At 47.3% G+C, this 20,985-nt stretch overlaps 1 protein-coding gene across 4 annotated transcripts in view; it reads right to left on the bottom strand.

The window, feature by feature from the left end:
* The window catches only part of LOC138638345 (high affinity immunoglobulin gamma Fc receptor I-like), a 59,173-nt gene that overhangs the window by 16,323 nt on the left and 21,865 nt on the right, over window positions 1–20,985 (bottom strand). For 2 of the 4 annotated variants that reach the window (XM_069727583.1, XM_069727596.1), the window contains one exon: window positions 6,180–6,265. The exons of the other annotated variants lie outside the window; for them this stretch is intronic. In XM_069727583.1, coding sequence (XP_069583684.1) covers window positions 6,195–6,265 — 71 coding nt within the window. In that variant the 3' untranslated portion in view covers window positions 6,180–6,194. The remainder of the gene's footprint in view (window positions 1–6,179; window positions 6,266–20,985) is intronic. 4 annotated transcript variants of the gene reach the window in all.

Below are 20,985 nucleotides of genomic sequence, written 5' to 3'. Positions count from 1 at the left end.
GTGAGAGGAGGGGAAAATAACATACGCAGAAATGAAATCAGATTTTAGCATAGGAGGCCAGTCTAGCTTGATAGATAGGACTGGAAAGGATACTGTGCGGTCAGTATAAAAACTACAAAACAATCCACACAGAGTTTACAAAATCTCCACACCTGACTAAAGGTGTGGAGGGTAAATCTGCTTCCCAGAGCTTCCAGCTAACAGAAAAAATCCATACTGACAAGCTGGACAAATATAGAATGCACAGAACAATAAGTCCATAACATATGGACTGAAATGAGCAAAGCCAAAACTTATCTTTGCAGAACTGGTCAGGAAACCAGGAGAATACAAGCAGAGATGTGAATCCAGCCAGGAAACATTGACAAGTGGCACAGGCTGAAGAAAGAGCCAGACTTAAATAGCGGACGATAAGTGGAGGCAGCTGATGACAGCTAACTCCAAGGAGCAGCCATACCACTAGAAACCACAAGAGGGAGCCCAAGAGCAGAACTCACAAAAGTGCCACTTACAACCACCGGAGGGAGCCCAAGAGCGGAATTCACAACACTGCCCTCAGTCACTGGCTTTACCACTCTGGCGGAGAAAATTGCGCGGGAGCACACGCCAATTTTTTCCGCGATATAACCCTTTATTTTAACAGCTAGAGCCCCCAAATTTTGCACATACACACTACTAACATTAGTAGTGAGGAATATGCAAAAATATGTATGTAAACCATGTCTCATATCCTGTCGGATTTGGGAAGGAGATAGTAAAAGCCAGCAATTGAATTACCGGCTTTTCTGCTATCTAGCATTGTATGAAATATATATACATACTAGCTGAAGAGCCCGGCGTTGCCTGGGCATAGTAAATATCTCTGGTTAGTTATAGCACCTCACTTCTCTTTTTTTCCCATCACGCCTCTCATTTTCCCAATCACATCTTTCATTTTCCCCCTCACATCTCTCATTTTCTCCCTCACACCTCTCATTTTCTCCCTCACTCCTCTCATTCCCCACTAACACTTGTCATTTCAACCTCACATCTGTCATTTTCTGATCACTCCACTATTTTTCCTCACTTCTCTCATTTTGCACTCACACCTTTTCATTTTCACCTCACACCTCTCATTTTCACCTCATCACCTCAGTATATACATGTTTGTCATCTCCCTTATATATAGTATACATCTGTATGTCATCTCCTGTATATAGTATATACCTGTATGTCATCTCCCCTGTATATAGTATATACCTGCTGTGTGTCATCTCCCCTATATATAGTATATACCTGAATGTCATCTCCTTCTATATATAGTATATACCTGTATGTCATCTCCTCCTGTATATAGTATATACCTGTGTGTCATCTCCTCCTGCATATAGTATATATCTGAGTGTCATCTCCTCCTGCATATAGTATATACCTGCATGTCATCTTCTATATATAGCATATACCTGTATGTCATCTCCTCCTGTATATAGTATATACCTGTATGTCATCTCCTCCTGTATATATATGTACCTATATGTCATCTCCTCCTCTATATAGTATATACCTGTGTGTCATATCTCCTGTATATAGTATATATCTGTGTGTCATCTCCCCTGTATATAGTATATACCTGTGTGTCATCTCCTCCTGTATTAGACCTCGTTCACACGTTATTTGCTCAGTATTTTTACCTCAGTATTTGTAAGCTAAATTGGCAGCCTGATAAATCCCCAGCCAACAGGAAGCCCTCCCCCTGGCAGTATATATTAGCTCACACATACACATAATAGACAGGTCATGTGACTGACAGCTGCCGTATTTCCTATATGGTGCAATTGTTGTAGTTTGTATGCTTATTAATCAGATTTTTATTTTTGAAGGATAATACCAGACTTGTGTGTGTTTTAGGGCGAGTTTCGTTTGTCAAGTTGTGTGTGTTGAGTTGCGTGTGGCAACATGCATGTAGCGACTTTTGTGAGATGAGTTTTGTGTAGCAACATGCGTGTAGCAACTTTTTGTGTGTCGAGTTACATGTGACAGGTTAGTGTAGCAAGTTGTGTGCAGCAAGTTTTGCGCATGGCGAGTTTTGCGCGTTGCGAGTATAATGTGTGGTGCCTTTTGAGTATGTGCAAGTTTTGTGTGAGGCAACTTTTGCATGTGTTGCAACTTTCGTGCATGTGGCAATTTTTCCGCGTGTGCAAGTTTTGCGTGTGGCGAGTTTTTCATGAGGAGAATTTTGCACTTGTGGCGAGTTTTGCAAGAGCCTAGTTTTTGCATGTGGCGAGTTCTGCGCGTGGCGAGTTTTGAGTGGCGACTTTTGTGTTTTGACTTATGTGGCGAGGTTGGTGTATTTGTGGTGAAATGTGTGCTGAGGGTAATATGTGTTCAAGCACGTGGTAGTGTGTGGCGCATTTTGTGTGTGTTCATATCCCCGTGTGTGGTGAGTATCCCATGTCGAGGCCCCACCTTAGCAACTGTACGGTATATACTCTTTGGCGCCATCGCTCTCATTCTTTAAGTCCCCCTTGTTCACATCTGGCAGCTGTCAATTTGCCTCCTACACTTTTCCTTTCATTTTTTCCCATTATGTAGATAGGGGCAAAATTGTTTGGTGAATTGGAAAGCGCGGGGTTAAAATTTCACCTCACAACATAGCCTATGACGCTCTCGGAGTCCAGACATGTGACTGTGCAAAATTTTGTTTCTGTAGCTGCGACGCCTCCAACACATTTCCTTTCACTTTTTTCCCCATTATGTAGATAGGGGCAAAATTGTTTGGTGAATTGGAAAGCGCGGGGTTAATATTTCACCTCACAACGTAGCCTATGACGCTCTCAGGGTCCAGACGTGTGACTGTGCAAAATTTTGTTGCTGTAGCTGCGACGCTTCCAACACTTTTCCTTTCACTTTTTTCCCCATTATGTAGATAGGGGCAAAATTGTTTGGTGAATTGGAACGCGCGGGGTTAAAATTTCCCCTCACAATATAGCCTATGACGCTCTCGGGGTCCAGACGTGTGACTGTGCAAAATTTTGTGGCTGTAGCTGCGACGGTGCAGATGCCAATCCCGGACATACACACATACACACACACACACACACATTCAGCTTTATATAGTAGATATCTAATATATAATTGCCTAGAATACTACTTCCTGCAATTTGTGTCAACTTCCGTGGCTTTGTCCGGAGCTAATGTCCGGAGCTAATGTCCGGAGCTAATGTCCGGAGCTAATGTCCGGAGCTAATGTCCGGAGCTAATGTCCGGAGCTAATGTCCGGAGCTAATGTCCGGAGATAGGTGACGTCAACAGTGTCCAGTGTCTGATTGGTTGCCGCCTGCTGCGAGCGACACACTCTGTCTGTGTCTGTGACACACTCCGCCCGCCATTTTGGTGTGATTTTTGAATTTTTACCTCACAGCAAGTTTCTACTGCGTGGAGGCGGGCCCAGTGACGTTGCTCTTCAAGCTCCTGCCGAATTTCAAGTATATATGGATTCTAGACTCCCGATTCTTTAGAATCGGGCTGCCATCTAGTATATATATATGTGTCTCACTGATATATATATATATATATATATATATATATATATACACAGTCATGGCCAAAACTATTGACACCCCTGCAATTCTGTCAGATAATACTCATTTTCTTCCTGAAAATGATTGCAAACGCAAATTATTTGGTATTATCTTCATTTAATTTGTCTTAAATGAAAAAACACAAAAAGAATTGTCCTAAAGCCAAATTGGATATAATTCCACACCAAACATAAAAAAGGGGGTGGACAAAAGTATTGGCACTGTTCGAAAAATCATGTGATGCTTCTCTAATTTGTGTAATTAACAGCACCTGTAACTTACCTGTGGCACCTAACAGGTGTTGGCAATAACTAAATCACACTTGCAGCCAGTTGACATGGATTAACGTTGACCAAACCTCTGCCCTGTGTCCTTGTGTGTACCACACTGAGCATGGAGAAAAGAAAGAAGACCAAAGAACTGTCTGAGGACTTGAGAAACCAAATTGTGAGGAAGCATGAGCAATCTCAAGGTTACAAGTCCATCTCCAAAGACCTGTATGTTCCTGTGTCTACCGTGCGCAGTGTCATCAAGAAGTTTAAAGCCCATGGCACTGTGGCTAACCTTCCTAGATGTGGACGGAAAAGAAAAATTGACAAGAGATTTCAACGCAAGATTGTGCAGATGTTGGATAAAGAACCTCGACTAACATCCAAACAAGTTCAAGCTGCCCTGCAGTCCAAGGGTACAACAGTGTCAACCCGTACTATACATCGGCATCTGAATGAAAAGAGACTGTATGGTGGGAGACCCAGGAAGACCCCACTTCTTACCCCGAGACATAAAAAAGTCAGGCTAGATTTTGCCAAAACTTACCTGAAAAAGCCTAAAACGTTTTGGAAGAATGTTCTCTGGTCAGATGAGACAAAAGCAGAGCTTTTTGGGCAAAGGCATCAACATAGAGTTTACAGGAGAAAAAAAGAGGCTTTCAAAGAAAAGAACACGGTCCCTACAGTCAAACATGGCAGAGGTTCCCTGATGTTTTGGGGTTGCTTTGCTGCCTCTGGCACTGGACTGCTTGACCGAGTGCATGGCATTATGAAGTCTGAAGACTACCAACAAATTGTGCAGCATAATGTAGGGCCCAGTGTGAGAAAGCTGGGTCTCCCTCAGAGGTCATGGGTCTTCCAGCAGGACACACACTTCAAAAAGCACTAGAAAATGGTTTGAGAGAAAGCACTGGAGACTTCTAAGGTGGCCAGCAATGAGTCCAGACCTGAATCCCATAGATCACCTGTGGAGAGATCTAAAAATGGCAGTTTGGAGAAGGCACCCTTCAAATATCAGGGACCTGGAGCAGTTTGCCAAAGAAGAATGGTCTAAAATTCCAGCAGACCATTGTAAGAAACTCATTGATGGTTACCAGAAGCGGTTGGTCGCAGTTATTTTGGCTAAAGGTTGTGCAAAGAAGTATTAGGCTGAGGGTGCCAATACTTTTGTCTGGCCCATTTTTGGAGTTTTGTGTGAAATGATCAATGTTTTGCTTTTTGCTTCATTCTCTTTTGTGTTTTTTCATTTAAGACAAATTAAATGAAGATAATAATACCAAACAATTTGTTTGCAATCATTTTCAGGAAGAAAATGAGTATTATCTGACAGAATTGCAGGGGTGTCAATACTTTTGGCCATGACTATATACGGATGCCATACGGATTACATACGGAGGAAGACATGCGCAAAATACGCTGACACACACTGCCTACGGATGACATACGGATCACTATTTTGGGAACATTTCTGCATATTACGGCCGTAAAAAACGGACCGTATTTTCATACGCCTAGTGTGACGCCGGCCTAAAGGTGTAAAAATGTGACTTTGAAGATAAAAAATTGTTCATGTCGATCTAAGTTTGAGGTTTTCATTTCTTGGTCTTTCTCACCTTGGAGGAAGCAGTAAGTATTTTGCTACTTGTTTGGGTTTGTGTGCTGTGAATAAAGCATAGCATTTCTTCTCTGACTCCTGGAGAGCTGTCGATACCGGTCAGTGAAGAACACTGCAGCTTCGGGGTTGAGTATGCGGGAGGGACTTTGGACTAAGTTCTATGTGATTTTTGCTCTTTTTCCAAGATGCTTTCACTTATGCTGGAAAGATGTTTATGTGATACAGACATACTTGTTTGCCACTGCTTGTCCTGGGAAGTCTGCAGATAATGATGTAGATGGTAATCTGTATCCACACCTGATAAAAGGCTGCCTCGTTACTACACTACCTGGGACATAGAGTACACACTGCTCGACCACCTGAGTGCTACTGTTTATGGGAGAGCCAAGCTTGAGATGACAGTTGTTCAGTAAGTGAATGGTGGTCTTTAGTGTCAAAGAGGTAGAATGGCTGGTTGGTGCATATCAGTATCACCATCTAATTTATGACAAGCTATTCCGTTCACATGGGTCAATGTAACTACAGAACGAGTTCAAAACCTCCTGGAATCTATGCCAGGGAGAATTACTGCAATACTACTAGTTGTGTCTCCCATAAAGTGGTCATTCAGGGTGTATTGCTGTCACTATAGACCGAAGTTAGGCTGAGTTCTCTAAAAACATCCTTCATCCTCGACTCCTATGTAGAAATCTTAAAGGATTAAGAGACAGCTGACAAAGACGTTGAACACCTTACCGAAAAGACGCTAAATTAACACACGATGATGTGATTTTCTTTCACCAAGTCGTTCACGTCTGCTTTATGAGGATTCTGTGAAAAGTCTGTGGAACACATACAACAATCATTCTGTCGTCTTTCTGCAAGCAACATGATTCTAAGGCATGTTCATACACACAGTGACGCAAGCCGAAATGCCGCAGCGTCTTCAAAACCCGGTACAGTTTGCTTTAGGAAAAACAACTGTTCTTTCCTAGTCCTTCCTGGGGCCAGCACTCCAGGTGTATTATTTTCGGGTGTGCTGACATCACTTCTACAGTACTGAGATCAGCGGCTCTGAGCGACTCGTGCCTATGGCTATGTGCACACGATGCGGATTGGCCGCTGCGGATACGCAGCAGTTTTCCATGAGTTTACAGTACCATGTAAACCTATGGAAAACAAAATCAACAGTGCATATGCTGCGGAAAAAAATGTGGAAACGCTGCGTTGTGTTTTCCGCAGCATGTCAATTCTTTGTGCGGATTCCGCAGCAATTTACACTTGTTCCTCAATAGGAATCTGCAGATGTAAAACCGCAGGTGGAATCTGCAGTGCGTTTTACCTGCAGATTTTGCAAAAACGGCGCGGAAAAATCCGCACACGAATCCACAATGTGGGCACATAGCCTAAAACTTACAGTAGATTGAGCTTCTGATCTCATGAAATGGTTAAAGCGCTGTCCATGTGACATCAGAACTGCAGACAATAACATGCACTATTGTGGAGGCTCAATGCTCTATGCTGGTTCCGGCTGAAGGATGACTATAAAATAATTTGTTTATTATAAAACAAACTGCACTGGGACACTGGGTTTTTCCGAAACGAAGGGCATGTCTTGTGTGTCAAGCTGCATACAGACATAACAGTTAAGGTCAGGTAAGGCTACTTTCACATTTCCGTTTATTTGGATCTGTCACAATGCGTCGTTTTGGTAAAAAACCGCATCCAGCAAATTTGTCCGCAGGATGCGTTTTTTTCCCATAGACTTGTATTGCCGATGGATCGCGACGTATGGCCACACGTTGCGTCCGTCGTGCACTGGATGCGTCGGGTTGTGGCGGCCCATCGTTCAAGGGAACGTTTTTCCGTACATCGCATCCAGTGTTTCACACTGCTCATGCCCAGCAGGAAATATCGCTCTCACGATCTTTCCTGCTGGGCAACGCAGACGGAAATGTGAAAGCAAACACTTCCGTCGGTACGTCGCGCCGACGCTTCGTGACGGCCCCGTACCAACGGAAGTGTGAAAGAAGCCTAAGGCCTCTTTCACACTTCCGTCTTTTTTGCTCCCGTTGAAATCCGTCGAGTTTTGAAACAGGATCCTGCAAATTTTCCTGCAGAATCCTGTTTTTCCCCCTAGACTTTAATTAGCGACGGATGGCCAACCGTTTCATCCGTCGTGCACTGGATCCGTCCGAAAATAGCGGTCCGTAGTGTGGAGAAAACGTTCAGAGGAACGTTTTGTTTTCTGCACGTCGGAAAATCGCTCAGCGACGGGTCCTACTGTCCGTCATTGGCTATAACGGAAGCCTATGGACGCAGGATCTGTCGCTGACCGTCAAATCCAGCGACATATTCCTTTTTTTATTCTGAGCATGCCCGGAACCATTTTCCAAGTCAGGGAATCTCTCTCTCTCGACGGAAGTGTGAAAGAGGCCTAAGGCTAGGTTCACATTACGTTATGTGAACCCGTTTAACGGACTACGTTACACCGCGGCATAAAGCGCAGCGTTTGCAGCGTTCGTGGTCCGTTCCTCGCTAGCGCAGATTGGGGATCTGCGCTAGCGGGATCGGCAAACGTGATCCCTTTTGGGACATTGCTATGCGCTAAACGGACCGCCCTAATGCAATGTGAACCTAGCCTAAGGCCGGCGTCACACTTGCGAGTTTTACAGACGTAAGAGCGCAGAAACTACGTCCGTAAAACTCGCAAAAAATACGGCACAATTATTCTCTATGCCCCTGCTCCTATCTGCCGTATTAAACTGATCCGTATTATACAGCTTTCTACGTCCGTAGAAAATCGCAGCATGCTGCGTTTTTCACCGTATTGCGCAAATAAAACATCAATGAAAGTCTATGGAAGCCCCAAAAATACAGATTACACACGGACCAGCAGTGTGACTTGCGAGGAATACGCAGCGCTGTTAGAGAGAAAAGCCGGTAATTCAATTACCGGCTTTTGCTTTCTCCTTCCTAAACCCGACATGATATGAGACATGGTTTACATACAGTAAACCATCTCATATCACCATTTTTTTTTGCATATTCCACACTACTAATGTTAGTAGTGTGTATATGCAAAATTTGGCCGTTCTAGCTAGTAAAATAAGGGGTTAAATGGCGGAAAAAATTGGCGTGGGCTCCCGCACAATTTTCTCATGCAGAGTAGTAAAGCCAGTGACTGAGGGCAGATATTAATAGCCTGGAGAGGGTCCACGGTTATTGGCCCCCCCTGGCTAAAAACACCTGCCCCCAGCCACCCCAGAAAAGGCACATCTCGAAGATGCGCCTATTCTGGCACTTCGCCACTCTCTTCCCATTCCCGTGTAGCGGTGGGATATGGGGTAATGAAGGGTTAATGCCACCTTGCTATTGTAGGGTGACATTAAGCCTAATTAATAATGGAGAGGCGTCAATTCTGACACCTATCCATTATTAATCCAATACTAGGAAAGGGTTAAAAAAAAACACACACACATTATTAAAAATTAATTTATTGAAAAAAATCACAAAGGCTGTGGTATTAATTTATTCTACTCTCAATCCACTCACTGAAGACCCTCGATCTGTAAATTAAAAAAAAAATAATAAACCAACAATATACATACCTTCCGAGGATCTGGCACGTCCAACGATGTAGATCCATCTGAAGGGGTTAAAATATTTTGCAGACACGAGCTCCGCTAATGCAGGATGCTCATTTCTGCAAAACCCCGGCGAATGAAGCTGAATATAGGTCAATGATCTATATTTAGCTTCATTTGCGGTGAGGCGCCCTCTGCTGGTTGTCCTCATATGAACTCGAGCCAGGGAGCTTTCTAGGAAAGTTCCCACGATCTAGGAACAGCCAGCAGAGTGGCCAAGTGCCAGAATAGGCGCATCTTCCAGATGTGCCTTTTCTGGGGTGGCTGGGGGCAGGTGTTTTTAGCCAGGGGGGGGGCCAATAACCATGGACCCTCTCCAGGCTATAAATATCTGCCCTTAGTCACTGGCTTTACTACTCTGGCGGAGAAAATTGTGCGGGAGCCCACGCCAATTTTTTCCGCCATTTAACCCCTTATTTTACTAGCTAGAACGGCCAAATTTTGCATAGACACACTACTAACATTAGTAGTGTGGAATATGCAAAAAAAAATGGTGATATGAGATGGTTTACTGTATGTAAACCAGGTCTCATATCATGTCGGGTTTTAGGAAGGAGAGAGCAAAAGCCGGTAATTGAATTACCGGCTTTCTGCTATCTCGCGCTGTATGGAGTAATAATATATATACATATACCGTATATACTCGAGTATAAGCCGACCCGAGTATAAGCCGACCCCCTAATTTTGCCACAAAAAAACTGGGAAAACTTATTGACTCGAGTATAAGCCTAGGGTGGAAATGCAGCAACTACCGGTGAATTTCAAAAATAAAAATAGATACCAATAAAAGTAAAATTAATTGAGACATCAGTAGCTGCGTTCATATATCCCCATATCTGCCCCATACTGTGCTCTGCTGCGTTCATATATCCCCATATCTGCCCCATACTGTGCTCTGCTGCGTTCATATATCCCCATATCTGCCCCATACTGTGCTCTGCTGCGTTCATATATCCCCATATCTGCCCCATACTGTGCTCTGCTGCGTTCATATATCCCCATATCTGCCCCATACTGTGCTCTGCTGCGTTCATATATCCCCATATCTGCCCCATACTGTGCTCTGCTGCGTTCATATATCCCCATATCTGCCCCATACTGTGCTCTGCTGCGTTCATATATCCCCATATCTGCCCCATACTGTGCTCTGCTGCGTTCATATATCCCCATATCTGCCCCATACTGTGCTCTGCTGCGTTCATATATCCCCATATCTGCCCCATACTGTGCTCTGCTGCGTTCATATATCCCCATATCTGCCCCATACTGTGCTCTGCTGCGTTCATATATCCCCATATCTGCCCCATACTGTGCTCTGCTGCGTTCATATTGCCCCATATCTGCCCCATACTGTGCTCTGCTGCGTTCATATATCCCCATATCTGCCCCATACTGCGCTCTGCTGCGTTCATATATCCCCATATCTGCCCCATACTGCGCTCTGCTGCGTTCATATATCCCCATATCTGCCCCATACTGCGCTCTGCTGCGTTCATATATCCCCATATCTGCCCCATACTGCGCTCTGCTGCGTTCATATATCCCCATATCTGCCCCATACTGCGCTCTGCTGCGTTCATATATCCCCATATCTGCCCCATACTGCGCTCTGCTGCGTTCATATATCCCCATATCTGCCCCATACTGCGCTCTGCTGCGTTCATATATCCCCATATCTGCCCCATACTGCGCTCTGCTGCGTTCATATATCCCCATATCTGCCCCATACTGCGCTCTGCTGCGTTCATATATCCCCATATCTGCCCCATACTGTGCTCTGCTGCGTTCATATATCCCCATATCTGCCCCATACTGTGCTCTGCTGCGTTCATATATCCCCATATCTGCCCCATACTGTGCTCTGCTGCGTTCATATTGCCCCATATCTGCCCCATACTGTGCTCTGCTGCGTTCATATATCCCCATATCTGCCCCATACTGTGCTCTGCTGCGTTCATATTGCCCCATATCTGCCCCATACTGTGCTCTGCTGCGTTCATATATCCCCATATCTGCCCCATACTGTGCTCTGCTGCGTTCATATTGCCCCATATCTGCCCCATACTGTGCTCTGCTGCGTTCATATATCCCCATATCTGCCCCATACTGTGCTCTGCTGCGTTCATATATCCCCATATCTGCCCCATACTGCGCTCTGCTGCGTTCATATATCCCCATATCTGCCCCATACTGTGCTCTGCTGCGTTCATATTGCCCCATATCTGCCCCATACTGTGCTCTGCTGCGTTCATATATCCCCATATCTGCCCCATACTGCGCTCTGCTGCGTTCATATATCCCCATATCTGCCCCATACTGTGCTCTGCTGCGTTCATATATCCCCATATCTGCCCCATACTGCGCTCTGCTGCGTTCATATATCCCCATATCTGCCCCATACTGTGCTCTGCTGCGTTCATATATCCCCATATCTGCCCCATACTGCGCTCTGCTGCGTTCATATATCCCCATATCTGCCCCATACTGCGCTCTGCTGCGTTCATATATCCCCATATCTGCCCCATACTGCGCTCTGCTGCGTTCATATATCCCCATATCTGCCCCATACTGTGCTCTGCTGCGTTCATATTGCCCCATATCTGCCCCATACTGTGCTCTGCTGCGTTCATATTGCCCCATATCTGCCCCATACTGTGCTCTGCTGCGTTCATATTGCCCCATATCTGCCCCATACTGTGCTCTGCTGCGTTCATATATACCCATATCTGCCCCATACTGTGCTCTGCTGCGTTCATATATCCCCATATCTGCCCCATACTGTGCTCTGCTGCGTTCATATATCCCCATATCTGCCCCATACTGTGCTCTGCTGCGTTCATATATCCCCATATCTGCCCCATACTGCGCTCTGCTGCGTTCATATATCCCCATATCTGCCCCATACTGCGCTCTGCTGCGTTCATATATCCCCATATCTGCCCCATACTGCGCTCTGCTGCGTTCATATATCCCCATATCTGCCCCATACTGCGCTCTGCTGCGTTCATATATCCCCATATCTGCCCCATACTGTGCTCTGCTGCGTTCATATATCCCCATATCTGCCCCATACTGTGCTCTGCTGCGTTCATATATCCCCATATCTGCCCCATACTGTGCTCTGCTGCGTTCATATATCCCCATATCTGCCCCATACTGTGCTCTGCTGCGTTCATATATCCCCATATCTGCCCCATACTGTGCTCTGCTGCGTTCATATTGCCCCATATCTGCCCCATACTGTGCTCTGCTGCGTTCATATATCCCCATATCTGCCCCATACTGTGCTCTGCTGCGTTCATATTGCCCCATATCTGCCCCATACTGTGCTCTGCTGCGTTCATATATCCCCATATCTGCCCCATACTGTGCTCTGCTGCGTTCATATTGCCCCATATCTGCCCCATACTGTGCTCTGCTGCGTTCATATATCCCCATATCTGCCCCATACTGTGCTCTGCTGCGTTCATATTGCCCCATATCTGCCCCATACTGTGCTCTGCTGCGTTCATATATCCCCATATCTGCCCCATACTGCGCTCTGCTGCGTTCATATATCCCCATATCTGCCCCATACTGCGCTCTGCTGCGTTCATATATCCCCATATCTGCCCCATACTGCGCTCTGCTGCGTTCATATATCCCCATATCTGCCCCATACTGTGCTCTGCTGCGTTCATATATCCCCATATCTGCCCCATACTGCGCTCTGCTGCGTTCATATATCCCCATATCTGCCCCATACTGCGCTCTGCTGCGTTCATATATCCCCATATCTGCCCCATACTGTGCTCTGCTGCGTTCATATATCCCCATATCTGCCCCATACTGTGCTCTGCTGCGTTCATATATCCCCATATCTGCCCCATACTGCGCTCTGCTGCGTTCATATATCCCCATATCTGCCCCATACTGTGCTCTGCTGCGTTCATATATCCCCATATCTGCCCCATACTGTGCTCTGCTGCGTTCATATATCCCCATATCTGCCCCATACTGTGCTCTGCTGCGTTCATATATCCCCATATCTGCCCCATACTGTGCTCTGCTGCGTTCATATATCCCCATATCTGCCCCATACTGTGCTCTGCTGCGTTCATATATCCCCATATCTGCCCCATACTGTGCTCTGCTGCGTTCATATATCCCCATATCTGCCCGATACTGTGCTCTGCTGCGTTCATATATCCCCATATCTGCCCCATACTGTGCTCTGCTGCGTTCATATATCCCCATATCTGCCCCATACTGCGCTCTGCTGCGTTCATATATCCCCATATCTGCCCCATACTGCGCTCTGCTGCGTTCATATATCCCCATATCTGCCCCATACTGCGCTCTACTGCGTTCATATATCCCCATATCTGCCCCATACTGCGCTCTGCTGCGTTCATATATCCCCATATCTGCCCCATACTGCGCTCTGCTGCGTTCATATATCCCCATATCTGCCCCATACTGCGCTCTGCTGCGTTCATATATCCCCATATCTGCCCCATACTGCGCTCTGCTGCGTTCATATATCCCCATATCTGCCCCATACTGCGCTCTGCTGCGTTCATATATCCCCATATCTGCCCCATACTGTGCTCTGCTGCGTTCATATATCCCCATATCTGCCCCATACTGTGCTCTGCTGCGTTCATATATCCCCATATCTGCCCCATACTGTGCTCTGCTGCGTTCATATATCCCCATATCTGCCCCATACTGTGCTCTGCTGCGTTCATATATCCCCATATCTGCCCCATACTGTGCACTGCTGCGTTCATATATCCCCATATCTGCCCCATACTGTGCTCTGCTGCGTTCATATATCCCCATATCTGCCCCATACTGCGCTCTGCTGCGTTCATATATCCCCATATCTGCCCCATACTGTGCTCTGCTGCGTTCATATTGCCCCATATCTGCCCCATACTGTGCTCTGCTGCGTTCATATATCCCCATATCTGCCCCATACTGTGCTCTGCTGCGTTCATATATCCCCATATCTGCCCGATACTGTGCTCTGCTGCGTTCATATATCCCCATATCTGCCCCATACTGTGCTCTGCTGCATTCATATATCCCCATATCTGCCCCATACTGTGCTCTGCTGCGTTCATATATCCCCATATCTGCCCCATACTGTGCTCTGCTGCGTTCATATATCCCCATATCTGCCCCATACTGTGCTCTGCTGCGTTCATATATCCCCATATCTGCCCCATACTGTGCTCTGCTGCGTTCATATATCCCCATATCTGCCCCATACTGTGCTCTGCTGTGTTCATATATCCCCATATCTGCCCCATACTGTGCTCTGCTGCGTTCATATATCCCCATATCTGCCCCATACTGTGCTCTGCAGCGTTCATATATCCCCATATCTGCCCCATACTGTGCTCTGCTGCGTTCATATATCCCCATATCTGCCCCATACTGTGCTCTGCTGCGTTCATATATCCCCATATCTGCCCCATACTGCGCTCTGCTGCGTTCATATATCCCCATATCTGCCCCATACTGCACTCTGCTGCGTTCATATTGCCCCATATCTGCCCCATACTGTGCTCTGCTGCGTTCATATATCCCCATATCTGCCCCATACTGTGCTCTGCTGCGTTCATATTGCCCCATATCTGCCCCATACTGCGCTCTGCTGCGTTCATATATCCCCATATCTGCCCCATACTGCGCTCTGCTGCGTTCATATATCCCCATATCTGCCCCATACTGTGCTCTGCTGCGTTCATATATCCCCATATCTGCCCCATACTGTGCTCTGCTGCGTTCATATATCCCCATATCTGCCCCATACTGTGCTCTGCTGCGTTCATATATCCCCATATCTGCCCCATACTGTGCTCTGCTGCGTTCATATATCCCCATATCTGCCCCATACTGTGCTCTGCTGCGTTCATATATCCCCATATCTGCCCCATACTGTGCTCTGCTGCGTTCATATATCCCCATATCTGCCCCATACTGTGCTCTGCTGCGTTCATATATCCCCATATCTGCCCCATACTGCGCTCTGCTGTGTTCATATATCCCCATATCTGCCCCATACTGCGCTCTGCTGCGTTCATATATCCCCATATCTGCCCCATACTGTGCTCTGCTGCGTTCATATATCCCCATATCTGCCCCATACTGTGCTCTGCTGCGTTCATATATCCCCATATCTGCCCCATACTGTGCTCTGCTGCGTTCATATATCCCCATATCTGCCCCATACTGTGCTCTGCTGCGTTCATATATCCCCATATCTGCCCCATACTGTGCTCTGCTGCATTCATATATCCCCATATCTGCCCCATACTGCGCTCTGCTGCGTTCATATATCCCCATATCTGCCCCATACTGCGCTCTGCTGCGTTCATATATCCCCATATCTGCCCTATACTGTGCTCTGCTGCGTTCATATATCCCCATATCTGCCCCATACTGTGCTCTGCTGCGTTCATATATCCCCATATCTGCCCCATACTGTGCTCTGCTGCGTTCATATTGCCCCATATCTGCCCCATACTGTGCTCTGCTGCGTTCATATTGCCCCATATCTGCCCCATACTGTGCTCTGCTGCGTTCATATATCCCCATATCTGCCCCATACTGTGCTCTGCTGCGTTCATATATCCCCATATCTGCCCCATACTGTGCTCTGCTGCGTTCATATATCCCCATATCTGCCCCATACTGTGCTCTGCTGCGTTCATATATCCCCATATCTGCCCCATACTGTGCTCTGCTGCGTTCATATATCCCCATATCTGCCCCATACTGCGCTCTGCTGCGTTCATATATCCCCATATCTGCCCCATACTGCGCTCTGCTGCGTTCATATATCCCCATATCTGCCCCATACTGTGCTCTGCTGCGTTCATATATCCCCATATCTGCCCCATACTGTGCTCTGCTGCGTTCATATTGCCCCATATCTGCCCCATACTGTGCTCTGCACCGTTCATATATCCCCATATCTGCCCCATACTGTGCTCTGCTGCGTTCATATATCCCCATATCTGCCCCATACTGTGCTCTGCTGCGTTCATATATCCCCATATCTGCCCCATACTGCGCTCTGCTGTGTTCATATATCCCCATATCTGCCCCATACTGCGCTCTGCTGCGTTCATATATCCCCATATCTGCCCCATACTGTGCTCTGCTGCGTTCATATATCCCCATATCTGCCCCATACTGTGCTCTGCTGCGTTCATATATCCCCATATCTGCCCCATACTGTGCTCTGCTGCGTTCATATATCCCCATATCTGCCCCATACTGTGCTCTGCTGCGTTCATATATCCCCATATCTGCCCCATACTGTGCTCTGCTGCGTTCATATATCCCCATATCTGCCCCATACTGCGCTCTGCTGCGTTCATATATCCCCATATCTGCCCCATACTGTGCTCTGCTGCGTTCATATATCCCCATATCTGCCCCATACTGTGCTCTGCTGCGTTCATATTGCCCCATATCTGCCCCATACTGTGCTCTGCTGCGTTCATATATCCCCATATCTGCCCCATACTGTGCTCTGCTGCGTTCATATATCCCCATATCTGCCCCATACTGTGCTCTGCTGCGTTCATATATCCCCATATCTGCCCCATACTGTGCTCTGCTGCGTTCATATATCGCCATATCTGCCCCATACTGTGCTCTGCTGCGTTCATATATCCCCATATCTGCCCCATACTGTGCTCTGCTGCGTTCATATTGCCCCATATCTGCCCCATACTGTGCTCTGCTGCGTTCATATATCCCCATATCTGCCCCATACTGTGCTCTGCTGCGTTATATATCCCCATATCTGCCCCATACTGTGCTCTGCTGCGTTCATATATCCCCATATCTGCCCCATACTGTGCTCTGCTGCGTTCATATATCCCCATATCTGCCCCATACTGTGCTCTGCTGCGTTCATATATCCCCATATCTGCCCCATACTGTGCTCTGCTGCGTTCATATTGCCCCATATCTGCCCCATACTGTGCTCTGCTGCGTTCATATATCCCCATATCTGCCCCATACTGTGCTCTGCTGCGTTCATATATCCCCATATCTGCCCCATACTGTGCTCTGCTGCGTTCATATATCCCCATATCTGCCCCATACTGCGCTCTGCTGTGTTCATATATCCCCATATCTGCCCCATACTGCGCTCTGCTGCGTTCATATATCCCCATATCTGCCCCATACTGTGCTCTGCTGCGTTCATATATCCCCATATCTGCCCCATACTGTGCTCTGCTGCGTTCATATATCCCCATATCTGCCCCATACTGTGCTCTGCTGCGTTCATATATCCCCATATCTGCCCCATACTGTGCTCTGCTGCGTTCATATATCCCCATATCTGCCCCATACTGTGCTCTGCTGCATTCATATATCCCCATATCTGCCCCATACTGCGCTCTGCTGCGTTCATATATCCCCATATCTGCCCCATACTGCGCTCTGCTGCGTTCATATATCCCCATATCTGCCCTATACTGTGCTCTGCTGCGTTCATATATCCCCATATCTGCCCCATACTGTGCTCTGCTGCGTTCATATTGCCCCATATCTGCCCCATACTGTGCTCTGCTGCGTTCATATTGCCCCATATCTGCCCCATACTGTGCTCTGCTGCGTTCATATATCCCCATATCTGCCCCATACTGTGCTCTGCTGCGTTCATATATCCCCATATCTGCCCCATACTGTGCTCTGCTGCGTTCATATATCCCCATATCTGCCCCATACTGTGCTCTGCTGCGTTCATATATCCCCATATCTGCCCCATACTGTGCTCTGCTGCGTTCATATATCCCCATATCTGCCCCATACTGCGCTCTGCTGCGTTCATATATCCCCATATCTGCCCCATACTGCGCTCTGCTGCGTTCATATATCCCCATATCTGCCCCATACTGTGCTCTGCTGCGTTCATATATCCCCATATCTGCCCCATACTGTGCTCTGCTGCGTTCATATATCCCCATATCTGCCCCATACTGCGCTCTGCTGTGTTCATATATCCCCATATCTGCCCCATACTGCGCTCTGCTGCGTTCATATATCCCCATATCTGCCCCATACTGTGCTCTGCTGCGTTCATATATCCCCATATCTGCCCCATACTGTGCTCTGCTGCGTTCATATATCCCCATATCTGCCCCATACTGTGCTCTGCTGCGTTCATATATCCCCATATCTGCCCCATACTGTGCTCTGCTGCGTTCATATATCCCCATATCTGCCCCATACTGTGCTCTGCTGCGTTCATATATCCCCATATCTGCCCCATACTGTGCTCTGCTGCGTTCATATATCCCCATATCTGCCCCATACTGCGCTCTGCTGCGTTCATATATCCCCATATCTGCCCCATACTGTGCTCTGCTGCGTTCATATATCCCCATATCTGCCCCATACTGTGCTCTGCTGCGTTCATATATCCCCATATCTGCCCCATACTGTGCTCTGCTGCGTTCATATATCCCCATATCTGCCCCATACTGTGCTCTGCTGCGTTCATATATCCCCATATCTGCCCCATACTGTGCTCTGCTGCGTTCATATATCGCCATATCTGCCCCATACTGTGCTCTGCTGCGTTCATATATCCCCATATCTGCCCCATACTGTGCTCTGCTGCGTTCATATATCCCCATATCTGCCCCATACTGTGCTCTGCTGCATTCATATATCCCCATATCTGCCCCATACTGTGCTCTGCTGCGTTCATATATCCCCATATCTGCCCCATACTGTGCTCTGCTGCGTTCATATTGCCCCATATCTGCCCCATACTGTGCTCTGCTGCGTTCATATATCCCCATATCTGCCCCATACTGTGCTCTGCTGCGTTATATATCCCCATATCTGCCCCATACTGTGCTCTGCTGCATTCATATATCCCCATATCTGCCCCATACTGTGCTCTGCTGCGTTCATATATCCCCATATCTGCCCCATACTGTGCTCTGCTGCGTTCATATTGCCCCATATCTGCCCCATACTGTGCTCTGCTGCGTTCATATATCCCCATATCTGCCCCATACTGTGCTCTGCTGCGTTCATATATCCCCATATCTGCCCCATACTGTGCTCTGCTGCGTTCATATATCCCCATATCTGCCCCATACTGTGCTCTGCTGCGTTCATATATCCCCATATCTGCCCCATACTGTGCTCTGCTGCGTTATATATCCCCATATCTGCCCCATACTGTGCTCTGCTGCATTCATATATCCCCATATCTGCCCCATACTGTGCTCTGCTGCGTTCATATATCCCCATATCTGCCCCATACTGTGCTCTGCTGCGTTCATATTGCCCCATATCTGCCCCATACTGTGCTCTGCTGCGTTCATATATCCCCATATCTGCCCCATACTGTGCTCTGCTGCGTTCATATATCCCCATATCTGCCCCATACTGTGCTCTGCTGCGTTCATATATCCCCATATCTGCCCCATACTGCGCTCTGCTGCGTTCATATATCCCCATATCTGCCCCATACTGTGCTCTGCTGCGTTCATATTGCCCCATATCTGCCCCATACTGTGCTCTGCTGCGTTCATATATCCCCATATCTGCCCCATACTGTGCTCTGCTGCGTTCATACTGCCCCATAGATGCTCGGTATAAATCTGTGCCGCCGCTGCTGCTGCTGCAATAAAAAAAAAAAAAAGCCATACTCACCTCGCTGATTGCAGCTCCCAGCGTCCGGTCCCGGCGTCTCTCCGCTCTGACTGATCAGGCAGAGGGCGCCGCGCACACTATATGCATCATCGCGCCCTCTGACCTGAACAGTCAGAGCGCAGATAGACGCCGGGAAGATGGATCGGCGCCCGGCGGCTGGAACGGGGACAGGTGACTATAACATACTCACCTAGTCCTGGCGATCCTCGCGGTGTCCCTGCCGTCCCACGGTCTTCGGTGCCGCAGCTTCTTTCTCTATCAGCGGTCACCGGCACCGTTGATTAGAGAAATGAATAGGCGGCTCCACCCCTATGGGAGGTGGAGCCGCCTGTTCATTTCTGTAATGAGCGGTCCCACGTGACCGCTGAAGAGAGGAAGAAGCTGCAGCACAGAAGACCGTGGGACGGCAGGGACACCGCGAGGATCGCTGGGACGAGGTAAGTATGCCTCAGCGCCCCCTCCCCCTCACCCGCTGACCCCACCGCTACCGTGACTCGAGTATAAGCCGAGGGGGGCACTTTCAGCCCAAAAATTTGGGCTGAAAATCTCGGCTTATACTCGAGTATATACGGTATGTGTCTCACTGACATATATATAGAGAGAGAGAGAGAGAGAGACAGTACATATGTTTTTGTTTTTTTTTAACACATGGATCCCTTGTATAGCCGTATGTCGGTTTTGTAAGCCTGTGATAAAAACACGCATTACGGCTGCCATACGGATTACATACGGAGGATGCCATGCGCAAAAAACGGTGACACACCCTGCCTACGGAGGAGCTACGGACCACTATTTTCGGGACTTTTCAGCGAATTACGGCCGTAATATACAGACCGTATTTTCATACGCTGTGTGTGACGCCGGCCTAAGTCATTCAACAGCAGCAGGTGCAACACATTCCTTAAGTGAAAAATGTTCCTGCACATAGAGTGCTGGCAGAATGCTGATGAAGAGGAGCTACCCTGGATGGCAATTTACAGAGCATGATAATCTGAACAGTGTTTGGTGTATTGTATGTGTATCACATTTTGGTGATTTTTCTACAGGGTTTTATATGAAAGGATGGATATACTTTATAGATTCACTCACACAGGTTATGCATTTTGGAAATTGCAGTTACAGAAATGTCTGATATTCTGTAATATTTTAACCCTACCCTCTGTCTTTTTCTCTATTGGTAATAGCCCAAACCACCAATACATCGGCTGGGTATTTTTCACACATCTGAC

The sequence above is a fragment of the Ranitomeya imitator genome, chromosome 1, assembly GCF_032444005.1.
Source record: "Ranitomeya imitator isolate aRanImi1 chromosome 1, aRanImi1.pri, whole genome shotgun sequence".
Taxonomy (NCBI): domain Eukaryota; kingdom Metazoa; phylum Chordata; class Amphibia; order Anura; family Dendrobatidae; genus Ranitomeya; species Ranitomeya imitator.
Note: the sequence above shows the minus strand (reverse complement) of the source record. Positions and strands in the feature narration are given on the sequence as shown.